The sequence below is a fragment of the Thermobia domestica genome, chromosome 13 (genome assembly GCF_964235325.1).
Source record: "Thermobia domestica chromosome 13, izTheDome1.hap1.1, whole genome shotgun sequence".
Classification (NCBI taxonomy): Eukaryota; Metazoa; Arthropoda; class Insecta; order Zygentoma; family Lepismatidae; genus Thermobia; species Thermobia domestica.
The window spans coordinates 50,002,176-50,027,938 of record NC_137466.1 but is presented as its reverse complement, the minus strand read 5'-3'; the positions used below and the strand labels follow the sequence as shown (position 1 = coordinate 50,027,938).

At 35.8% G+C, this 25,763-nt stretch overlaps 1 protein-coding gene across 3 annotated transcripts in view; it reads left to right on the top strand.

Annotated features, from left to right (window-relative positions):
* Positions 1 to 7,743: 7,743 nt before the first annotated feature.
* Positions 7,744 to 25,763, top strand: part of LOC145668134 (acidic amino acid decarboxylase GADL1) — a 72,996-nt gene continuing 54,976 nt past the window's right edge. Inside the window, exons 1-3 of one of the 3 annotated variants that reach the window (XM_081735700.1) lie at positions 7,744 to 8,207; positions 17,063 to 17,247; positions 20,269 to 20,375. In XM_081735700.1, the coding sequence (XP_081591826.1) occupies positions 8,031 to 8,207; positions 17,063 to 17,247; positions 20,269 to 20,375 (469 nt within the window). In that variant the 5' untranslated portion in view covers positions 7,744 to 8,030. Of the gene's footprint in view, positions 8,208 to 17,062; positions 17,248 to 20,268; positions 20,376 to 25,763 lie in introns of those variants that run through there. The other 2 variants (XM_081735699.1, XM_081735701.1) reach the window with 2 other exon arrangements.

Below are 25,763 nucleotides of genomic sequence, written 5' to 3'. Positions count from 1 at the left end.
TCCTATTACAGAAAATCACAATGTGGCAAGACTGGTGGTGTTGGATTTCTTATCAACTAGAAACTAAAGAGAATGTCTTGGAAACAAATAGTACGTCTTCTAGTCGAGTAGCAAGGCTTGTTATCAAATTTTACCGTTTATATCGAAGATGCTTGAAAAATGTTTTTTTTTTTTTCTCTGATTTAGGTGCTACATCCGAAACCCAAGCAATACGATAATATAAATGCAAAGTACATATAATACTACATGTTTTAATTTAAATTATCTAGGCGCCAGATTTGTATTTTTAGTCGCCATAGCAGCCTGGCGGGCAGAAAAATTTTAGCCCTGTGTATGAGAATAAAACTGGATCTATGTATCATAAAATCAATTGAGCTTAGAGTAGTCTTTGGGGAGGCAGTAGCCTCCTCGTGTATCATCCACAGTAACCAGATAACTCAAAAGTGGAGTGTGCTACAGGTCCGCAAACTTTTCATGGCTCCTCCAGACCTCAATACAAAATGCTATTATTAATACAAATAACACAATTTAGATATTTGTAAGAGAATTTTATATGACTTGCCCCCCCTAACATATTCATGCCCCCCCCCAAACCTCTGTGCCTGGTTTCAGGACTGGTGTGCTATACGCATATCTGTATTTAGCATCAGTCAAAGGGTAGGGTCTAGTATCTTAGTAGGCATAGGAGCATCTTAATCCCCTCAATATTGTTTCAACCGTGTAAGTTATGTGTACGAAGTTTGGTTGAAATTCCTCTAGGCGTTTCAGTTATGCTACACTATAGTATACATAATTTTATATAGGCCCTATATATTGTAGATTATTTTTAAAAAATGCCCTCCCCCTTGAAACGGAAACTTTCAAAAACTCTGGAACAGCTTTCACTTTTAATGAGGGTATCGAGTTTTATCTTCCTGATTTGACGGGCTCGTGAGATACTGTATTTTGGGCATAAATTTTTGACCACCCTTACTCTTAGGATATAATCTTAGGGAAAACTAGTGTCATGGAAACTTAAGTTGAGTCGTGATCCATTCATGATCGAAAAAAAAAAAATCGGACTTACCTGTCAAACATCTTTGCATTTCATCTCTATGTATAAAAGCGGAATCCTGAGTGATCAAGTCCAAGTCAAACCACTTAAGCTAGAAATTTGAAATTAGGATTTGTGACGCAAGGTACCACCTAAGAAGGATTTTTGGAAATTCAACGAGAAAAGAGGAATAGGGGATGCAACTTGATTGGGAATTGCATAGGATTTGTGACGTAAAGCACCACCTAACAAGGTTTTTTTTGGAAATTCGACGAGAAAGAGGAATAGGGAAGACAATTTTTAAATTAAATTATACATATCACTTAATCTGTGAAGGTTATTATAGATATGAAATTTTGTAATTTTATACCGACTTCTCATTTAAAATAATCAGATTCGTGTTTCAGCTTTTTTGATATTTGACCTAGAAGGGAAAAAAACGGATAGGAAGAAAAACAAAGCGGTAATTATAATTATTATAATAAGATGTCTATATCTTGGAATCTCTTAAGGTTATATACATGAAATTTGATAATTGGAGTTTTTATTTAAAATAATAAGACAAATGTTTCCGCGTTTTTTAAAAGTGAATTACGATTAGAAATTAGATTTCTGGGCATTCGGCATTTATGATCATGTTCGCTCGTCACGTACGAGGGATGACGTCCCTCGATTATTACACTATCCGAGGAAAGGGAAGAAAGGAAGCGTCTTGAGACCTATATGTTAGGTACCATTCCAGTATTTGCCTGGTGTGAATGAGGAATACCTTATTCAGGATGGCTGCTGCCATAAAAAATCTTTTCCACTTTTACCACCGAGTGTCCCCACCATTCAGCGCTTTTCTTTCTTTCTTTCTTTCTTTCTTTCTTTCTTTCTTTCTTTCTTTCTTTCTTTCTTTCTTTCTTTCTTTCTTTCTTTCTTTCTTTCTTTCTTTTTTCTTTTTCTTTCTTTCTTTCTTTCTTTTTCTTTCTTTCTTTCTTTCTTTCTTTCTTTCTTTTTCTTTCTTTCTTTCTTTCTTTTTCTTTCTTTCTTTCTTTCTTTCTTTCTTTCTTTCTTTTTAATATTTGTCCTACAATACAAGGGAAGAGGTGACAAGAAAAGAGGCATGGGATTATAGTTATGCGATTTAATAAGAGTTGAACTCGGAATCTGAAGATTAGAAATGTAAAATTTAGTATTTGAAGTCCTCATTTAAAATAATAAAGCAAGTGTTTCAGTATTTTCTGATATTTGACCTTGAAAAATATAAAGTGGCGCGGGCGGGATAAAAGTGGTGATACTGCAATTATTATAATAAGATGGACGTTAGAGACATGGAATTTGGTATTTGGGTTGTTTATTTAAAATAATTAAACATACCTTTTTAGATTTTTTTTTAATATTTGCCCTAAAAGGGAATAAGAGAGGTGGGGAAAAAGAGGGGTAGGGTATGTAATTAGATATCCATATCTGAAACCTTTAAGATTAAAGACATGAAATTTGGTCTTTCGACCGTTCCTTTAAAACAATTAAATACTATTTAATTCTTCTTCTTCTTCTTCTTCGTTTTTCTTTTTGATTTTTGTCTTGGAAGATAAAAGATTGGAGACATGAAATTTAGTGTTTAGACTTTACACCAAAAACGATTAAACATGCATTTCAGGATTTTTGGAAGTTTGACTTTGAATGAAATAAAAGGGGTGGGGTGTTTCCATAAAATGCCGCAAATCCAGGATATAATCAAGAGAGGGGTCCAGTGTTAAAAAAAAGTACGATTGAAACCCATTTTATACATTGTATACCTGACAGTCAAGGGGAGACTATAGCTCCTATAGCCCTCCCCTTACATCCGAGCATATATATATATATATACGAGGTGCACTTTAAAAATATATGCTGTTTCGTTCTACAACGTAATTTCCTCGACAAGAAAATACAGGGAACTAACTTGTGCCTATTTCTCAACAAACTCTCCCTCTTTATTGACAAACAGTTGCCATCGATCCGTCCATTTTGTGTAGCATGTGACATGGTCATCTTTGGTGGATATGTTTCACATACTGGAAAATAGTACTCCCCAGGGATGATCTACTGGCAAAATGGTGTCCATGAAGAGAATCCTTGAGGTTTGAGAACAACCAGAAGTCACTCATGATTAAATCTGGCGAGTAGGGTGAATGTGGTATAAGTTCAATACCGTGGGCGACCAAGAATGAAGTCACAACATTAGCATGGTGTGGCGGTCCATTTGGGGAGGACAAAGCGGGGCAATTGTCTTTTGAGTTTTAGAAATACATATTTTCTAATCAATTGTATATGCTATGTAAGATATTTTAAAAAATGTGACAATTTTTTGTCGGTGGAGAATCTTGCCCTCAAGCAACACGTGAAATAACGCTGCTGCCATTCAGTTGAAAGAGAGAGATGGGTGGGGTGACCACATTTTTTGAGTAAAGCTTATCAATTTTCTCAATCAGAAGATATTCCTGAGAGTGAGACTTCCTCTAACTTCGGGAGTCCGAACATTAATTGTTAGATTTTTTAAAAAAAATCATGAACATCTAAAAATACAACCAACATTACAAAACGTCCCTATTTGATATACGATATTATTACCTTTAAATGAAAGTAGTGGCACTGGCTTTTACTATTCGGCTAGACACGTATGTAATGGTTCGAATAGACACGGACGGCCTTGTTGCTATATTGTCAAACTAAACACAACACATTGAAAAAATGAAATGAAACCTTTGAGTTTTACGTCCCACGATTATGCCGGTTAGGCTAAAGGAGACGGTGATGATGAGAAATATATGAAATGGTGGAATAAAGAAAGTGGGAAAACCCCGAGGAAACCCCCACACACGGTGTTTGTCCACCACAAAGTTCACTTGGTGGGAGCCGAGATCGAACCCGGGACCCCATGCATCAGAGATGAACGCTCTATCACTGCGCCACCACAGACCCACAACACATTGACAAGGCTATGTGATAATGTATATAAAACACACAATCACATAACAGTTATTGCGTTAAAACTGTTACGTGATTGTGAATTTTATATATATTATCAAAGAGCCTTGCTCAATGTGTTGTTGTGTTTTAAAAACTTAAGACGTACCTTATCTCTCAACATATATATGAGCTCTCTCGTGGCTAAGCGGTTAGCGTACGCGCGTTTGGCGTGGGAGACTCGGGTTCGATTCCCGGCGGGACCTCATGTCTTTCGGATTCCACGTTAATCAGTAGATCCATGTCACATATAGATTCGCTGTTGAAAGAGACGCCAAACTAAAATCAACTCAATTCGATATATATATATATATATATATATCAACCTTGTGTGTATAACTACCAACGTTAAACCGATAAGTGACAATTAAACGTTTCGTTCAGAAAAACGTAAGAGAAGTAGCTATAGGCTTTGTTAATACGTAGTTTTAGAGTGCCCCGCCGGCACATGCTTTTTGAAAGAAACACTGGATATGACTATGGATCTCCTTCCCACTTCCTCACTATGTCCTTATCTCATTACACACACAAGTGAAGGACAGGTCGACTCACAAAGGGAGTGCATTGCTACAGACGAACATATGAACGCAGTATTTTAATGTATAGTTATTGAGGTGAGTTTGTGGTAAAGTTGGTGAAGTAACAAATGATGTCAAATTGATTTTCCCCCTTTAAAACCTACCTATCAGTCCGAGTACGCCTCATTGCGATTCTTGAGGCCTTTAAGTTGCCATTATGCAATAGGTTTTGACATTCAGATTAAAGCAAAGCGCCTACAATGTCCGTCAACCCGCCATACGTAACTCCTCTACTGGTTGCCTAACACAAGGCTATGACCCTTAGCTACGCCCTAGGCACAATGTCAATCTTATGAGCTCAAAACGACCCATAAAATGTTGAATAGAACAATAACAGCACTTCCGATTTTTTAAAAATGAGAACTGGTAGATCTACATAAAATTTGAAACAGACCACTGAAAATAGCACGTTTCTTGAGCCTGTGGTTTCCGAGACCTCATTGTCAAAAGGAATTGTGCACAAACATAATAATTTGAATTAACCACAAACAAACATATAAACCTTCCTTGACCACAAACATATAAACCTAGCATTTTAGTATATAGATAAAGTTGAGACATCCGGGATCACAACTGCAACATACTGCATAATAGTATCACTGTACTAACGTGATTAGGGCTTGAGTTGAGTCAGCATCCCTGACTCCCACTGATTGATTAATGTTACTCTAATTTACTTAACTCGATGCATACAGTTGGGATTTTATTATTGAGTATACTATTGCATAACAGTGTTTAAGTATGATCTTATTTTTCATCTTTTTACAATTTTTCTACTCATTTAAAGGTGAAGTCAAACAAATGGGCTTCCTAAAACAATTTGTCTTTCCTTATGAATAGTAATTGCCACATTTCGTACACCTCTGATTCTAATTTTGCGCTGTATCTAAACTCATTTTCCAACTGCAAATAATAATAATAATAATAATAATAATAATAATAATAATAATAATAATAATAATAATAATAATAATAATAATAATAATAATAATAATAATAAAGGGTTATTATTATTATTATTATTATTATTATTATTATTATTATTATTATTATTATTATTATTATTATTATTATTATTATTATTATATGTATTATGTATGTATGTACTCTATACATGGCGAGTTACTCACGCTTTCTCATCCGGAAACAAAACTTTCGGGAGCTCCTTCGTGGCTAAGCGATTAGCACATGCACCTTTGTTGTGGGAGACCCGGGTTCGATTCCCGGAGGGATTCATATGGTTTGGATTCCACATCAATCAGTACGTCCCGTCTCATATACCCTCGCTGCTGAAAAGAACGTTAAACTTAAAATCAACTCAATTCAAAACATTCGGTTTGCTTTTAGTGTGTGAAAGTCTGGGTTCGCTGAAAGGGTCATAACCTCCCTCAAGTAAATCTTGCTGGGTACACCCATTGCTCTCGTTTTTTTTTTTAAATTTTATTTTAACGGAAGTTGGAAGTTGATGCGTACCTTCCCCTAAGCGTAGGAAACAAAACTATTATTCGGGATTCGAATACGTCAAACATAAGGAGTAAAGGAAACTATATTTTTAAAAAGTTTAATCACATTATGTAAAAATTACAACATAGGTTTCCTTTACTCCTTATGATTTGATATAGTATGGTGAATATTTTCTTGAGGGCTTCTCGATTATTTCCATTAGGTTTGATATCAGTCAATGACAACAAGGGTAAGAAAATTTCCCTATATGCAGAAGAGAATAAGAAAAATTACGATTATGACTGTCATAAAAATTATTCGATTTCCATGCAATAGAGTCGGTGTATGCATGGGCTCCCGAAGGGGAGGGCAGGGTGGGACCCGGTCCCGCTCACGAAAATGTATACGTAGTATAGCAAACCACGTATATTAAATACCAAACGTAATATAGCAACCATGGAGGTGACCCCTCCCTAGAAAATTTTCTTCGGGCGCCCCTGGGTGTATGTCTTCTCTGAGAATTGCCTGCTGCTTGATGTTGAAATCGGCCAGCCATCAGTTGTGAATTTGATCCTTCCTCGATATAAAAAGAAAAGAAATATTTCATGGGATCTATTGCAAAAACTAGGCCCATAACCAGCAAGGGGCTAGAACAGGCTGTGCCCACCCTAAATAATTTTTGACCCCTTTTAAAACAGAATGTTGCAGAAAGTTTTAAAATTAATACTAGATATGTAATTCTTGCAATTAGATTTACCAAACACTTTCTTCATTCCACCGTTACATTCATTTCTCATCATCACCGTCTCCTTTAGCCTAGCCGGCATAACCAAGGGACATAAAACTGAAATATTTCATTGTTGCATTTACCAAATTAAATTCAGTTTAACACATTTTATTGATTTCTACACGTAATGATATGCTTCCACCTAGAAGCAACAAATATCTCACATAACACATACAAATATCTAATTGAGTTGAATTACGTACCATGGACCTTTGAAGGTTTAGACTTAAAAGAAATCCAGTGATTCTCGATTATGTTTCCAGGATTAAGGAAGCTCAGAATAATTGATCAAAGAAAACAGTGAAAGATAATAGGGTATAATGTTGATAACTCCCAAGGAGAAATTTGGTTGCGATTTTTATGGTTTCTTGAAGGAGAGTTATATTTGTATACAATGACCAATAGTTTATTTCAACAAGAAATCATATGGTTCATTGGCGTAACTTTTTACTTTTAGCTGGGTCCCCAGCAAAAAAGATATTCAACATAACCACCGAATGTTTTCATACCCTCCGCCAACGTTAGGGGGCGCGGTGGCTCAGTGGTAGAGCGTTCACCTCCGGTGCTTGGTGTCCCTGGTTCGATCCGCCGTGTGGACTTTGTGGTGGACAAACACCGTGCTCGTGGATTTTCTCGGGGTTCTCCCGTTTCCTCCCACTTTCTTCATTCCGCCATTTCACTCATTTCTCATTATCACCGTCTCCTTTAGCCTAACCGGCATAGACGTGGGACGTTAAACTCAAAGATTTCATTTCATTTTTTTCCTCCCCCAACGTTATGACTCCTTGCAACGCGGGGGCTGTGCTGGGGGTGTATGAGTTTTTTCTTTCTTTTTTATTTCACTTTCCTTTGGCAATTTTTGTCGTGTTTGTATAAATTGTTATACTTTATCTTATACGACAATGAACTACGCATACGTTCCGTTGTTTGTCTGGCCTTTGCTGTAGGCAGATGCAAAAGACTTGACACGGTCACGGTCAGCGCCTTCCGTGGGCAGTCAACTGTTCTCAGAGGAGGCCCGTGCGCACAGCTGTAAATAATTGTTCGGAGATAAGCTGTGGTGGTTCTGTGCAGGTGGTGTGTAGTGAAGAGAATAAATTACAATGGAAACTTAAATTGTAATACTAAAATAAGTGTCATATATTCAGTTCAACGTGTATCTGTTTTTACAAATTTTAGATAAAAAGCTTTGAAGATGGAAGTCACACCATCAGTTAACGGTACAATGAATGGTTACCTGAATGAGACTGAAATTGGTGAAGCTGGTTTCTTGAATAAATTGGTTCATCTGATGTTCGAGACAGGGCTTTTGTCCACACCTAACAACAGAAAAGATAAAGTGGTAAATTTCAAACATCCGGACAAGTTACTGGTAAGTTCCATATTAATTGATTGTTATGTATTAATTCATCATAGTTGTTTGTTTACATTTTATGTTCAGTCGATGACATTCACTATGTATGTTCATTGAGAAAGTCATGATGTCGTGAGTGAGGCGGTGTCAATGACCAAGTAAATCCAACACGTTCGTATTAAATTGTCAATTATTGAAGAAGAACGACGTTTTTCGTACCGTGCGATGAACTTGTGAAGGCTATAAAGGCTATAGCTCACGCAGAGGGTATATGGAAACAATAACCCACACTCAAAATTTTATGATAAATAATACCACTATAGGGCATTACTGCTGAGGTGCTGGTCAAGTTTTGGCGCACCACATTTTGGGAGATTTACAGAAAAAATTGAATATTTTGTATGAAAAAACGGTCCATGTTCCGTTAAGGGGGTCCAAAACTACACTGGACCCCCTTAAGCTAACCTGACCTAACGTAACCTAACCTAATAGAATCTAATATAACGTTATATTATGTACTGTAATCAAACGAAAATCAATAGAAAGAAGTGGTGTCAAAGACACTGGACCCCCTTAACGGAACATTGACCGAAAAGAAAAAACATTTATAAGGAACACATTTCTGCAGGCGACAGAATTTTATACAAAGTAATACAGCTGTAGGCATTTATTCCAAAGTTGGGCGTCCGCTTTCGCCACGTTTTTTCGCTGTTATCTCCTCTGCACACTTTGTGTAATTTGTTATTAGGTTCATTAATCCATGCTCTTCACAAACTTTTAAAAGATTTTGCTCGTTATCAACGTATTGCTTCACAAATGTTAAAACTGTTAGTTCATTGCCCTTGTACATTCGCCATGTTGATAACATAAATACTCGTTTCTTTCCCACAATGCAACTGTTTGGTTACCTTGCGCCAAGTAGTTCCCTCCGCTCGCCGTATAGTCCCATGTTTATAGCCGCATATATATAACAAATAAACAGATTTTTCGAGACTCTTATATATTATTAAGCACACAAACGATCAAATTATCCATATCTTTCCTGTAAATTTTAAAAATTTTGCTGGAAACGGACGCCCAACTTTGGAATTTAACCCCAGCTGTATTTTAGGCATACTAGTGTAAAATCATTACAAGTGCTTTACGATGTATAAAAGAAGTGAGTGTATGAAAGATGGCTGTATTAGATGTTATGGCGGCAAGGCTCTAGATCACTGGTACCCCTTCCCATTGAGCAGTAATAAAGACAGAAAACAACGTGCCCTTCGGGGCTCCAACCCGCCTTCACTCGCTAATGCTCGCTCGGCAATACTGTGTAAATTAAATGCATAAACTTTATTACAGAAAGGAACCAACCCAGCTACTAACCTACATGAGGGACCAGTAATCTAGAACCTTCCCCCTAAGCTAACCTGAACTGACCTAATATAAGCAGAAATAAGCGAAATTCTATCATTTTTTGGAAAGTTATGCTGGACCCCTACACTAACATAAACTAACCCAGTCACCTAAACTAACCTTATGGCTAATGTTTAGCAGAGGGGGACCAGCAATTGTTTCTAAAAAATGTTACAACTTCGGTAATTTCTGTTCACATTAGGTTAGTTTAGGTGACTAGGTTAGGTTAGATTATGTTAGTGTAGGGGTCCAGCGTAACTTTCCAAAAAATGATAGAATTTCGTTTATTTCTGCTTATATTAGGTTAGTTCAGGTTAGGTTTCGTTAGTTTTGGTTACGTTATGTTACGTCTAACTAGTTGCATCATCCATTTCTTCTGTAAATTTTGTGCTTTTTACGTGCTTCTGGACCCCTTCTGCCAAACATAACTCCTAGTATGAAACCATGACAAGTGCTGTTGAAACTCGAATCTTTGCCAAAACCCACTTCTTTTCACTATCCTCGCTTACGCGTATGTGCACTCGCTGTCGCTGACTCGACTCCCTTCGGACGCACCCCCTCGCTTCAGCACGCGCCCACCACCTTCACCCTCCCTGACTCCGTTGTTAGCATTCGTGCTTTTTAGTGGCCACCCGGCACAGAACGGTATGTGTTTTCGCACTTTAGTTTTTATGTCGTACTTCTGGAAGCCGTATTTATAGGCAAACCGAAAAAGAATTTAAACAATTAATATTTCAACAATTATTTCTGATGACCCCCTTGAATTTTATCTATGCGAAGTGAGATATTTTCATGTCACCTAACGCAAATGTTTGAGGAGACAATAAGAAAGAAGTTAGTGAAAAAATTACACAATTTTTCAGCAATTATTTCGAGTGGTGCGTCAAAAGTAAACATGGACGGCTGCGGTATCGCCAGACCACACGAACATTCAGAAATATTATTTCGTTTCTGCCCCAAAGTACTAGGTTGTGATCCTGGCTCACCTGGTAGCAGGACTGGCTGGTTTAAACAAAAACAAAAAAAACAAAAAAAAAAAAAAAAAAAAAAAAAATGTTCATAAAAGTGTGTGTTCGTAAAATCTTGATGTACACATATGTGGGTTTTCACGTTTTACTCCCGTATATTATTCGTATTATGTTCAGACCTAAATTCCCCACTCATTACTCAAAGAGTTTTTTTTTTTTTTTTTTTTTTTTTTTTTTTTAAGTTTGTGAATATTTCTTCTGTGATTTTTTTATAGTTTGTTATTGGTGTTACGCAATTGCAATCAAAGAAAAATTCTAGATGTTATTTCGTTTTAATAATGTTTTATTTACTATTTATAAAATACATCAAAATGCCGTATTTTTGGGGGGGTCATACAAACCCCACGAGAGGCAGTTATTGAAACCACAAGTGTCTTTGGTATCTAACTAACTAACTAACTCTATGGCCTATGGAACCCGGAGGTTCAGTGCCGCGTTCACAAAAGCTCTCCACTGACTTCTATCCTTAGCTAATTGCATCCAGTTTCTACTTTGTGTTCCTATCTCTGCGAGATCCATCTTAATATTGTCCTCCCATCTGCGCCTAGGTCTTCCTAATGGTCGTTTTCCTATGGGTCTACCAGTCAAGACTTTGAAAGCGTTTCTACTTTCTTCCATTCTAGCTACATGACCTGCCCACCTAAGCCTCCTAGACTTGACGACCCTAACAATGTTGGGTAAACCGTGTAAACTATGTAGTTCCTCGTTATGAAGCTTCCGCCATTCCCCATTCTCGTTCCTCTTGGGTCCGAATATTCTTCTCAGGATCCTGTTCTCAAATACTTTCAGTCTATGTTCTTCCCTCAGAGTAAGCGACCATGTTTCACAACCATACAGAACAACAGGCATGATTATCGTTTTATATATTTTAAGCTTCAAATTCCTCGACAGAATTCGCGACGACAAGAGATTTTGAACCGAATAGTAACACGAATTCCCTGCTTTTAGTCGACATTTAATTTCTTCGTGAATATGATTTTCGTCTGTTAATATTGATCCTAAATATTCGAAAGTATCCACTTTATCAAAAACATTATTTAATATTTTAACGCCTCCACAATTTGCCGTATTACGATTACGAACTAAATACATGGGAGTGCGTCGGGATAGTATTTGGTATCTATTTGTGTATAAATGGGTGAGAGACAAAGTGGACTCAAATAATTCGTGTCTTTATTCACTTTTCTTACTGATATTCAAATTAAGTTGTTGTATTTCTTTAACTTGCACTAATAAAAATTGTAGTGAACTAACTTTGACTAAATTAATTCTTCTGTACTATGCAGTATTTTGAAATTGTCCATATGTAATTCTGTATAATGGTTTCACTTGTACAACTGTTTATCTTTGTGGCAGTTAGTGTCGGTTTCGAGTTCAAATGGAGGACACTTTCTCTCGGATGTAAGCCCAGAAGTGGTTTGGATTCCGCTTTAAGCTTATGTGGCCCCTTCCAGCATAATAAGACCAAGCATAATAACACCAAGATGAAACAAACTTATTTCTGTCCATATGATATAAATACAGAAAGCAAATTATTTAAACAAAAAAAAAAAAAAAGAGTTTAAACCAAAAGACCGTTTTTTTTTTTTTCAATTAAAACCATGGTTTTTGCCAACCCTGCCTAGTAGTGATTATTGTTCAAAATACAATGTAAACGTATGGCATAAAAACTAGTGCATAAAACACGAACCAACTTGCTAGGTGGCCACTAAAAATGCATGGATATTATCTAACCGAGTCAGGGCAGGACCGCAGCATTTGGGACCTGAGCGCTAGCGATGGGTGGGTCCTGAGTGAGCAGGCGCGTCAGCGGCGGTGGGCATACGCATAAACGAGGATAGTAGGAAAACACTTTCTGTGTCATAAAATGCATGGCTTATGTTTTGCGAAGCTTTCGGGGAGATATCAAATGCCACCCAGAAAAGTAGCAGAATGTACTAAATTAGATTTGATTTGATTGGATGCTCCTCTAATTTTCTGTATTTTCAGTTCGTTTCTACACTCGCGACACACTTTTCGCCTTTCAATTGTAGACCAAGCCTTTTACACAATTTCAACAACTTTTTTTATACAAGATTGACTCGCATGTTCTTGTTTGGCTTTCACGTTTACGTTAGTAACAGTCTAGTATCGTTCAGCTATAGAAAGGGCCGTTATGCAGTTGGGTGTACAGGGGTTGTTCGGCCGATTTATTTCCTTCCCCTTCCCGGGCAGAATGGACTCACCCGACCTGGCTCGTGGCGCCCTGCAGTGTTGTGCAGTGGCTTCCTGGGACCGGAGTTGTTTTTCCACGCGGACGACAATAACGCACAAAACAGGACCATTATTATGAGTGTTGTGTTATTTTTTTTTTATTTTTATTTTTTTTTTCAAGTGTGTGGGTTTCCGCTCTGAGACCAAAATGCCGCCCAAACTAAGCCGGTTTTGGGAAGACTATGTTGCGGCTCTTTATGACGCCCACTTTAGTGTTTCTGTCATTAGAAAACAGTGCAAGAAGAATGGTTGCAATATCAGTTTAAGTGGAATAAAAAATATTATTAAAAAGTACAAGGGAAACGAAGCTCCACCATTTGGATCACCAACGAGGTTGCCTAGGAAGCCGGGATGCACCAAGGCCACCTCCACCATGCAGAGGAAATTTCGCTAAATGGCAATGCAAGAAAATCCGCCAACACAAAGGTGTATGGCTAATCGTCTTGACGTGTCTTTGGGGACTGTGAGCCGGACGTTACACCATCAACTCAAGCTGGAAAAAGTCCCACCATGCCCACCAAAAGAATCGAAAGTGTAACGCCTGGAAACTGTACGAACGGCATCTGTCAAAACAAAGGTGGATGTACGTCGTAACGCTCGATGAAGCATGGATTTACCTTTCCGACTGCGGCAAACCTAGAGCCATCATGTACCGAGAGAAAAGCGCCAAGAACTTCAGAAGGTGGGTCCGTGTCTGTAAAGAATCCTTCCCAAAAGGGTTCATGGTCGTTACTGGCTACTGTTACCGAGGTAAACTGAAGATTCGCTCGTAGGGTGGCGAAGAACTGCAAAATAGTTCGCAGTATTTTCAGGAGCAGATCATGCTTCCGCTCTACGAGCATGAGATTCCAACAGTGTACGGAAATGACGCCAATCTGGTGCGCATTCACATGGACAAGGCCTCATCACATACTTCACGATTGTCCCTCGCATTCTACAGGGAGATGAGGGAGGCAAGTGGTATACAGGTGATACCTTTCAATGAGGTACCTGTTAAATCTCCAGATGCAAGTCCTATGGACTATTGTGGATTTGGATTGCTGAAGCGGGCTTTGAGAACACGGCGTGTGACAACTGTGGAAGGACTTTGGAAAGCTGTACAAAGGGATTCCCCTAAGATCTTCAGAGAAGCCTATTACAGTGGAAATTACGCTGTCGAGCTATTGTTAGGAACCAAAGGAAACACATCGAGCACTTACGGACTTGGCGCCATGGATTCTTCTAAATTTTTAGGTAAGTCGAAATTGGCCAAATGTAGACTGAACAACCTCTGTACAGTGCGAAAATGCCCACCAACCTTTCCAAGGTGTTCATTACAGCTTACTATTGCATTTAGTTCGCTTCAGGGAACAGGCACGTTAGCGACGGTGAATATGTACATAAAGGTAAATTTAGTTTTTTTGTTTTTTAAATCATTTTCTGATATGACCTTTTGTTCTCGTGGTTGCAAATAGTTTCATACTTCCTATAAGAACACCAATAAGGTTGATAATGCAAACTCAACCTGGCTTTCAAATTGATATTTTGTGGTATACAGTATCAACGGAAACACAGGTTGGGTGGCTGTCATGTTCACTTGTGACATATGTGGTCGCTAGTAAAATCTTCGGAGAGAGTGCGATCTTCATTCTGGATAAGTCGGTAACAGCGTTTATTCCAGGAACAAAATAAGGGTGAGCTTTACAATGCCCGCTCCACCTAGTATCCTTACACTCGATTCATTTTATTAAAATGGGTCCAAACTCTGTAATCGTAAGCCATCCCTACCGTACTTTACAATACACTTTTAAAGCGGTCCTACCTATTGATCAATGTACAACTGGAGCGTATATTGTATTGGTTACCCCAAGACATTTATCAAAGTATGTCGGTGTTTGGTCCTCAGTGCATTTCATGAGTGTTATAACTAAAATTGTATTTCAGTATTTATGAACTGAATGTACAGTGTGAAATGCTGATTATGAATAGTCCAAGACAAAAGTGGGATTTCACGATTCAAAAGTGATACTTTAAAAGTAAAGTGTAAGCTGAACAACTGCTCAGGCCTTTATCCGGAGCAAAACCCGGCACTGTTGATCGAGCCTGAAGCTATACGCATTGGCCACTTAGCTGCGAAAGACAAAGGCACATCATCTATGTGATCAGCCGTAATGGAATAACTGTGGTGAACGCACTAAACACATTCTGTAAGCATATCAAAAGTACTCTGAGTGACAATAACTACAAATAGCACCTGCCTCCGGCGCTCCGTAATTCTGTGCTACTCACCTGCCTTCATTATAATATATAATAATATTTATTTTATTCAAACGCTCAAAAGTATTCCTCCTTTAAAAATTTCATACATGATACTGGTGTAAGGTGTCAATATGAGGCTGCATGATGATGGTACATGCAGAATTTCAAGCAATCACCTCGATTAATAAGCGAATATGTTAACGACTTATCTAATGGTTTTAATATTAGGAATAAGAGAGGTGTTAAATTTGTAATAAGACGAGTCTGATTTTGTTGATTTTATACTTCAGTAACAAGATTTTTTCTTTCATAAACTTTAGAATTTATAGTGTGAGTATTAATGTATTTCATTGATGGTGTATTACTTGAAATTTAATATTCAAATCTGTATATGCTCGGCAATTTTTAGTGTTTGTTAAAGCCCGCAAGGAATACATAGTAAATAATTCCAAGGTTACCTGGTATTCCTTCCGGCATCAGCTAATTATATAAGTTGGCTGAAAACCAATGGACTTTAAAGAAACGAGATTGCGCATTGAATTGACAACTGTTGATATCCAGATCCTACAAATTCGACATAGAACGTAATACTAGATAAACTTCAAAGTAATTAAATTAATAAAATCACGTACCTAGCGTGTTTCTGTTTTATTTAATCGTTGATCATTTCAATATAATACTGACATCTTTTTCCAAACATGCACCTTGAATTAAGGGGGGGAGGTGATTTCAAATTTATGCACAATATATATATATATATACAAGAAGACAGTGATAGATATGACAATCATTTTGGACATGAGTATACAAATGACTTACAATCTGGGAAAAATATTGTGGAGGTAAGAACCCCTAGACCCGAGGGGAGTGGAAAGAGTATGGTGTAAAAAACAATCGGAAACGACCGATATTAGAGTTAAATCCCTAGTTTTCGGTATCGCTAAGCTGATTGGTGGTAGTCGCGATGACATTTAAGCCCAAGTTTAGTCAAGAATGTGCTGGTTTGCTGACTCAGGAATTGCTTGTGTTGCTCGTCGTTATATATTCTACTCAGGTCTTTATTTTCAGAAATGGTACATAAACATCATTCTTCTTGTGCGAAGCCGGACACTTCTGCTATCGAAACTAAAATACCAGAAGACTCTTGTGAGAGTTAAAATATAATCCTTTTCGAGACAAAAGTGTAGTGTTTCTTCCTCTGTTCCTTTTTTTAATCTTGATAAAAGGCAAGGCTTCTTTAAGTCATTTAATCGCATTTTTGTAAATAGGAATTTATCTCCTTACAGGAACTTTCTAGCCAAAGCGATTATGATTATTCTCCAAGGCTACTTCAGAATTCAGTAAAGCGAACGCTAAGACAAAACCTGGCGACTCAGTGGTAGAGCGCTCACCTCTGGTGTGTGGTTTGCACCAAGTGAGGTTTGTGCTGGAAAAACACGGTTTCTGTGCGTTTTCTCGGGACTCGACATCTTTCTTCATTGAACTATTTGGTTTAGTATGTTCATCACCGCTACCGCCTCCCTTAGCCTCGGAACATAATTGTCGGAGGTTTAAAAAAAAAATCTTTCATAGCCATTCACTTCTATTCCAATTCCTGTACCCTAAAGGAAGTCTTCTGTACCATGATACTTCCTGTTTTTAAAGGACCAAGCTGCTTTTTTTAATGATGAATAGTTCTTGAGAGTGATTTTTAGGTAAAAGTGAATCAGTGACAGAAAACGTGTGAAGTTAGTGGTTAAAATTACATGTGCGAAAATGTGTTCAATCATATCATCTTCGTGGAAGTGAACTCTTATAATTTAGAAGTTATTTCTTATTTCTTAATCCAAACAAACTGACATGTATCATGCAATACATACTAGCTGGTATATAATATTATGTTCATGTAGTTCCTGCTATTAATTTACATTATTGCTTTATTGTCTTAAGATACTTTAGAGTGTATTTCTTTTCCAGGAATCGCTGGACTTTACTATTCGAGATAATCCTGTGAAGGAAAATGAGTTACTTTCGTTATGCGAAGCAACCATTGGTTACAGTGTACACACTAGTCACCCACATTTCTACAACCAGTTATATGCTGGAGTGGATCCCATTGGGCTGGGCGGAGCGTGGTTAACAGAAGCTCTCAACACAAATCAGTAAGTTGTTTTTATTTTATTTTTTCTCTCTCCCTTTGTGTTTGTGGAATTCTGTGATATTAAAAAAATAACCAACTTAACGTTTTAGAAATTTCTGACTTTGTCAAAGATCATATATTTTTTAATTAACCAATACAATCACAGGAACTCCAATGAATTGAAGTACCTTCAGAAAAGTAGGTTTAGAGCCCTTTGTAAAAGTTTTCTAAATTTGAGATCGCGAGGCGAATGTTAATTGTTGATACGCGATGAAAATATATACCAAACACTTCATCGAGATAATTACATTGCCTTGAATACAAACAACGCCGCTAACACTTGCGGATAATCGCATTCTAGAATATGTCTGAATTCACGACTGACTGTCGATTGCAATTTTTTCCTGCAGATGAGACTTCATGACGGTATACCAATCACTTTCCCCCATCTATTGGGGGAGGGGCAGCGGACGAATAAAGCAAGGTGTTGTACTCTGTTTCAGTAACACTTCGACTATTACACTGGTCTCAAAATTTACGATCACACCAAACTAATACTATATAACTCCTTGTTCTTCTCTACCTGATATGAATTCATTCAAAAATTCAGTGTGCATTGTAAAGACATAGTCAATGAAAATGGCGTGTATTGAGTATAGGATGATGAAGGAATTAAATAAAAGGTAATAAGTGTACACAATCATATTAGCACTTGTCAACGAGACTAGAAGTATCAAGATGTTTGTGTTTACAGGTGATAATGTTAGTGTATATATATTGTTACCTGTATAATTAATGCCTATCCTTACTTAGCCCATTTTTCTTACTTGTGTATTGACAAAGCTGGCAGCATGACCAACTATTATTTGACTCTTAAAGAATATCTGAATGAATCTATAACAGAATATAGAAGAGGAGCCCTTAAAGCTGTAGGAGCACAAATCCGGAGTTTTGGCCATTGTTAGTGGAGATCACGGCGTAAAGGACGAGGTGCGGATTAAAAATAGCCTACCAGAGTATTTTGGCGTATATTGTAACAACTGAACTATTGGTAATATTGAAGTATTCAGATATCATTGGAAAGTAGATGAACAGTAGATTTCATTGGAATTAAAATATATTAGAAATATTCTTTCATATCGAAAAGAAAAATGTTAAAAAAATTTAAAATTCTAATTTAATTTATTTTATTATTTGGAATACAGTGTGTTCACATAATTGCGTAAGCCACACTAAGTAAGTAATTTATATATATATAACATTATATTAATTGAAAACTATTTGATCTTTTTAAGAAAAGGAATATGACACTGGAAAAAGTGAAAAATCACGTAGGTTTTCGACACTGTATTTCGTGTTTAAATCCAGTATTAAGGATAACATAAATCCAGAAGTTACTTCATCGCTTCCTTAATTCAGGGCAAAATAATCAGCTTGTACAAACGGCAAGGGATAGAATAATTTAACGGTTAATTTTTAAGCAACGTAACATCGACATAGAATGTTGAATGAAATCAGAAAAAATAATCACTAAAGCACCCACATGACAATTCGCCGAATTTGTTTTAACGACTAGTCATGCTCAGTGCTTTGAAGTGGTATTAACAAGGTAGCATTGCACATATATACAGTATGTATATAATTTACAAGCATTTTCTACCTGACAAAGAAATTTAAAGGCAGTAATTCAAGATCTATTAATACTAGTTCTACAATGGAGGAAACTGATCAGAATATGTAATGTTATAAGCAGCATGCTGACCAAAGTTTGGAAGAGTAGGAAAGAACTTATCCGTAATTTTCAGGATTATAGTTCTACAGTAAAAAGACATTTCGTAGAGAAATGTTTCAATCTAAATGAGTATGCGTAGATTAAAATACAGATTATGTAGTAAGAAATATTCCACAAGGGTCTGTTTTTGTATTAGTTTAATAGAAAAAAATCTTGAATTTAAAAGAAAAATTAGTTAAAATTGATACAAATAACTTAAATTGATTAAAATAAAATTCGGTCTCCTGATATAGGTAATGTTCCACTTCCAAGCTTTTATCTTGGTAGGGCATTTGAAGTTCTATTCACAATTTTGGAATTTCGGCAAACTCTTTAACATGGTGCACGCTTACAGAAATCTTCTATAAAATAATAATTAACATTTACCTCTTTTATAGAAAGAGTCGCTAACGCTCTCGCCTTTAGTGCGAGCGGTCCCGGGTTCGATTCCCGGTAGGGGCACTCGGTCGAAAAAGTGTAAGAAGCTTTTTCAGGCCAGCCATTCTGAGTGAGATTTCCCTGGGTTTTTCGACCTAACATACAAGACCCAGGCAGCTTCTTCTTCCCCCAATCCTTCCTTCGTTCCCTTTCGTCGGACAGTGTGATGGCCGAGAGACGTCATCCCTCATACGTGACGGGCTAACGTGGCTATAGATGCGGAAAGCCCAGAAATCGAAATCCTAATCCTCCTTTATAGAAAGAGAGAATTTAATATTTCAGTGTTTTTCTATGTATTTTTTTGGAGGATGTGTAGTGTATTTTTTTTTTAAATTGTGTCGGAACTATAAAATATAGAAAATGTTGAACTTTGTATTAAAGTGGTAATTGTTATTCACCGTATTAATCAAATACGCTTCCTTTATGAAAATATTAGATGATAGTCATGAATACAATACTAGTTCGCATTGGTAGTTCTTTATGTTGACATTTATGCCGAGAACAGAGCTGCTTTGCTTCTAGTGTCTGTGAGAGTATGTTGCCTTTTTCGTATGTGTATTTGAAATAATATTCTATAGTGCATTTTAACCATTTAGCTGACAGTTCTTTCACTGTTTGTTATGTTGACATCAGTTTTAATAAGTGCTTTGTACAATGTGTCGTTTGAGCAGCTGCTGCTGATACTGTATTACAATTGCCAATGTAGACATGTCCATGTTTTGTATTCATTCTTTGACTTTTATTATTTTTAATTTAGTTTCTTTTAGAACTAACATAACAGCAAGTCAGAGTAGTAGTATATTACCTTCCTCTATACTTAAACATTTATTTCAGGTATACGTTCGAAGTTGCCCCAGTATTTACGTTGATAGAACATGCCATATTGAAGCATATTTTGAAATATGTTGGCTTTACAGAAGGGGATGGTATATTTGCTCCAGGTTGGTGATCTCTTTGTAGTGTGGGAAGGGTTTGGTGTTTTATTGTGTGCAAGTGTGTTTCTGTGTGCAGTTGATCAATGTATAGTAAGATAAGTTAAAAAAAAAAAAAGAAGAAAGAAAAAAAAGAAGGGTACATCGTGTCTGGTGTAAGTTAATTGGCAGTCAGACTACAGCGTGTATAATCATGTAAAAAGAAAAAAAAATCGACAAATCGTGCCTTTCAGTTTTCCATTTCATTCCACAGGTAAGACTCAGTTTGTTTCAGTTTTACTGTGTTCCCTTATGTTTGAAGGGCTTATTTGCTGTTTCCTCTTTTTTTCTTCTTCTTCTTTTCTTTAAATTAGTTCCCGAAATGCCATTCTAGTCTGGCAGTTCAAATTATTAAAATATTCTATCCCATAGTAAGAAACAAGCAAAATGGTTAATACCGCAAAAAATAGCAGAATTTTCTTCTACATGTAAGAAGAAGCGCTTTCAGAAGAACCTCCTTCCATCATCAGCTTACTTAAAATTCAAAATAAATAAATAATAAAAAAAAAACGAAGGAGAATGTGAAAAGGGCAAAAAAAAAAAAAAAAATGGTTAAAAGGATTAAGAAATGTGAAACACAAATCTTCTGTCAAAGATTAAACACATGCGAATGGGCACTTATTGTCATTGTTCACTGCTGTTCACTGTATTTCTTTTCTTGCTTTCCAGATGGCGAAGGAAAAAGATTGCTCCAAATCATATTTATTTCTCCCCTATCTAAATTGAGTATAGGTTTCTCTTTATGTATGTAATATGATTCTTTGATTTTTCGTTCCGTTGCTGTTTTTGCTTTCTCAGTTAAACATGAATCTGTAATGTGGAGATGTATCCATCAATATCAGTAGATCTGGCTTTACAGACATTGGAGCTTGCTTTACTTAAATTAAAAGTAAATCCATACGAAATCCAACTAATCCCTCAACTATTAACTTTTTGTGTGAGACTTTGAAGACACCATCTTTCGACAGGACAATGGGTTAGCTATAAGTAAAACTCTTTCTCCAATACTTTCTAACTTGGTACTGGACATGTTTGAAACTAACATTTTTCCAAAATTTCCTTGTATCAGATATTTTCAGTATGCCGATGATACTTTGATTCTGTACAAGAACCCTCAGGAATTAAATAAATAGTTTGACGAGTTTAACCAGATCCACCATAGAATCAAATTTAAGATGGAACTTGAAGAAAATGGTGCTCTTAACTTCATTGACATTACCATAAAAAAGACTTGACAATAAGTTTGTTACTTAGGTATATCGCAAACCTTCTGCTGGTACAAAATATATCAATTTTAAATTATCACATTCGTGGCTTCAGAAATTGAATGTTTGGAAAAACTTTTTTTTAGGAGAGCTCTTTTACTGACAGACCTCCCTGGGGACCTCAATAAAGAAATCCAATATTTAATAGAAATTGGACAAGAAAATGGCTTCCAAAAATCTTTATTACTGAAATGGCACAACAGGAGATCGGGCACCCACCATCAACCAGTAACAGATACCGCAACCGACAAATGAATTGGTTTTCCTCTAGTTCCACATTTCTTCGGCAAAAATTACGAAGATTCTGCAAAACCACAACATCAAAATTTTAGAAGTTCCTCCTAAATCCATAGACAAATACATAACAAATTTGAAGGCATTTTTACTGACCCATTACAAAGCAGCGGCGTCTATCGGGTAAAATGTCAGTGTGATATAGTATATGAGGAGCTTGTTTCCAAACTCCACCTAAGTCATTTTTTGTAATTTTACAGGAGAGGCGAAAAACGTGTATCGCTCTTGTTCTACATTTAATGAAAAATATTTGGAAGATATCTTTTATGTATAGTGATACATGCTAAATTTTAAGAAATATCTGATTTTAGGTTTAGGCCTAAATGTCGGGAAAATGTTTAATTTCCGCCCAAAAACCACTTGACATATCAGGGTGTCTATCGGTCACGAATGTCACGAAAAAGTCACGAAATCAGAAAATGGTCATGAAAGTCAAGAAATTTAGCTTTCGGGTCACGTTTTTTTAGAATCTGTACACATATAAATAGTGACTGAAACGCTTTGCCCTATAAGACGTCAAAATTCACCGCCAAAAATTTCTATGGTCAGCTTTAGATGCTAGCAAATCGCAAGCAAAGCACGTTTCTATCGCATGCATGAAAATCCGGTCTAATTCGCATCCAAATTCGCTTTAGAAAGTGTTACGAAATTTTATAATTTGGTAAAGAAAAGGTTACGAAAAAGTCGCGAAATTTCATTTTTGAATTTTAGTAGACACCCTGCATATGTTTTCTCCAGAAAAAAATCAGCTACTGCTCAATGTTTACACTCTACTATCATTATATCTTGCAAAACATATAAAATAATAATAATTTATATTTGATTATATTTTGTGCATATTTACACTAACATGTAAGATTAACATGATTTGTGTGTTTTTAATGAATTTTTATTTATTTTAATTCTAAGATTTATATTTTAAACTTTCATTTTTTAAGCGTACTTTTATATTGATTATATTTTATTATTTCTTTACCCAGTTTCCGGAATATCTTAATCGCTTCCTTCACAGGCTCTACTAATCCAATTTCCATTTTGCAGTACATGTTATTGTTTTCAGCCAGTCCTAATAACAACGTAGTAGTCTCTTGTATACACGGTATATACTTTTCTTTAAATACCTTCTTACTTGTTGTTAACTCTTACAATAACTAAGTGTTTTTAAGCAAATTCTAAACAATAGATTCCTTTTCGCTCCAAATCTAAAAATAAACACCAATCAGAGAAATGGTAACAATGAATATCAAACTTTCAAAGCAAATAAATAATACCGACGTGACTTAAGTGGAGTTTGGAATTAATATTTTTAATGACAGGCGCATTTTGAAAGAAAAAAAAATGTGATTTTTTGCATTTAATTTCAAGACAACTTACTTGAATTTTGAGAGGTTATATAGTCAAGCATGTGTATCTACTCCTAATACAAATATAAAGCGCAAAAACCGAAAAAAAAAAAAAAAAAAAAAAAAAAAGTGGCTTAGGTGGTGTTTGGAAACAAGCTCCTCATATATAGGTCAAACAGAAAGGACTATTTGCACTAAAATAACTGAACACATTCGTACCTAGAAAATCGCGGAGCCTGCAACAATTGTCTGGTCTGGCAACGCATCTTAGAGATTATAACCATAACATCGCAGACTCGTGTTTAAATGAGAAAGCAGTTACATCCGTAAAGAGAACCCCGTACTTAATTTAGATAGGGGAGAAATAAATATGATTTGGAGCAATCTTTTTACTACATACTTTCGCCGTCTGGAAAGCAAGAAAACAATGAACAGCAGTGAGTACTTATTCGCATGTGTTTAATTTTTGACAGAAGATTTGTATTTTACATTCTTAATCCTTTTAACCATTTTTTTTTTTTTTTTTTTTTTTTTTTTGCCTTTCCACATTCTCCTTCATGTTTTTAAATCCTCTTTGAATTTTAAATAAGCTGAAGATGGAAGAAGGTTCTTCCGAAAGCGCTTCTTACATATAGAAGAAAACTGTTATTTTCTGCGGTGAGTATTAACCTTTTTGCTTGTTTCTTACTAAATATCATCACCGCTCGCAATATTGTGATATCCTATCCTTTTTTTGGTATTTGCGAAATTGTAGCTGATTTTTTATGTAGATGATATAAAATTATTTATAATAATAATGATTAAAAAGAAAAGAAATGTTTTTTCGTGAATTTATTTTTCATTTATCAGTTGCACACAGATTTAATTTTGGGAATTGTAAAGTAGTGTTTGGCGATAGCTGTTCGTATATTTTAGGTTCAACTTAGTAAATTTACTCTTAGTATGTAGGACTGTTTCATTGAGACAATTTAAGGCACGTTTTTTACATTGGTAAGTAGAAATTTTATTGATATTATTCCTTATTGAGGGTTCAGTAAAATATTGTAAAGTGTATCTTAAAATAATGTGGTCTCCGACATATTACTTGCGAATGATGTTAGGTTGCTTTACAGTATATGTTTAAAAGTGCTTATGTGATAATGGTTGTAACATTGAAATTTGTGCTATGTATACTACTTGATATAAGCAAGGATTAGATTTGTTAAAATCAAAATAAAACACGCTTTAATGTTCTTTTTTTTTTTTTACATATAAAATGTGCAAATCTCCTAATTTTAAAAACTTAAACTATTAGCAGAAGTGTGTGTGCAAAAGCAAATGAATAAATTACAGGAAGTACATGCAAATTATTAAGCCAGAAGACAACGGACTAAATTTTTGAATAACTTTTTTTTTTTTTTAATTTTATTTCCCCTTATATTGAATCTTTTTGGATCAAAAGATTCAATATATTGCCGTCAAAAATTTTCTTATAGGCCTTATATCTGGAGAACTACATAAATAATGTAACCAAATCCAAACTATCACGTATGATGTGCTTATTCCGTAGAAAATACGAAAACTTGATTTAGGGCCTGTTCAAAAATTTTGTGGCCCCTGATCCAGAAACGAAATATTGGCCAAGATCACAATCTTTTGATGCTTTTTTTTCATCATTCTTAAAATTCTTGTTTTCGATCATTTTATTTTGTACACATTATTTCGCCAACAGTTTAAGTTAACGAAAATTAGAAGATATTTGGACTTCCATTTGAATAGAAGTGGAACTGATGAGTACAATATATATTTTGTTATAGCTTAAAGACTTTGTCATAGTGAAAACATTTCTAAATCAAGTGCCTCAACCCCCCCGTTCATTAAATTTTGTTCACTTTGAGCGTGTTATTGCAAGGAAGGTTTCACTTTAATCTGAATGATGAAGGGTAATCGCCTTGTGTGAGTGTATTGTGAAAAAAACATTTTGTAAGTGAAAAATCCGTTTCCTCCTATGTACGCGTATTTGTGTCATTGTCTTGTTTTGAGTAAAGTATTTATTTTGAAACATAAATTTCATTTCCATTCTTGACGGATGTATCCATATGTTATGTAAACCAAAATTGTAAAATTCCATTACATGAATTGACTATGTTACTTATTTACATGTTGATGCCTAAGCAGAGTCAAATACTTTACTTTGAATCGTAACAGTATGAAAGTAAATTGTCAATAGTGACGTAGAACGTGTGTAAATAAACCGTAATGCTAGTAGATTTGGAAAATATATGTAGTATTTTCGGAATATATTTGTAGTAATGCATAGAACAGATGTTTCGGCACAGACGGGTTCATGTTCTTTGAGGTTCAGTGTAATATTAAAGTTGAAAAACACTTGTGGTTGTAATTCAGTTAGCTAAAAATAGAATTGTTTTATGAGCCCATAAATAGATTACTTTTATCTGTATATTGGGTCAACGAAA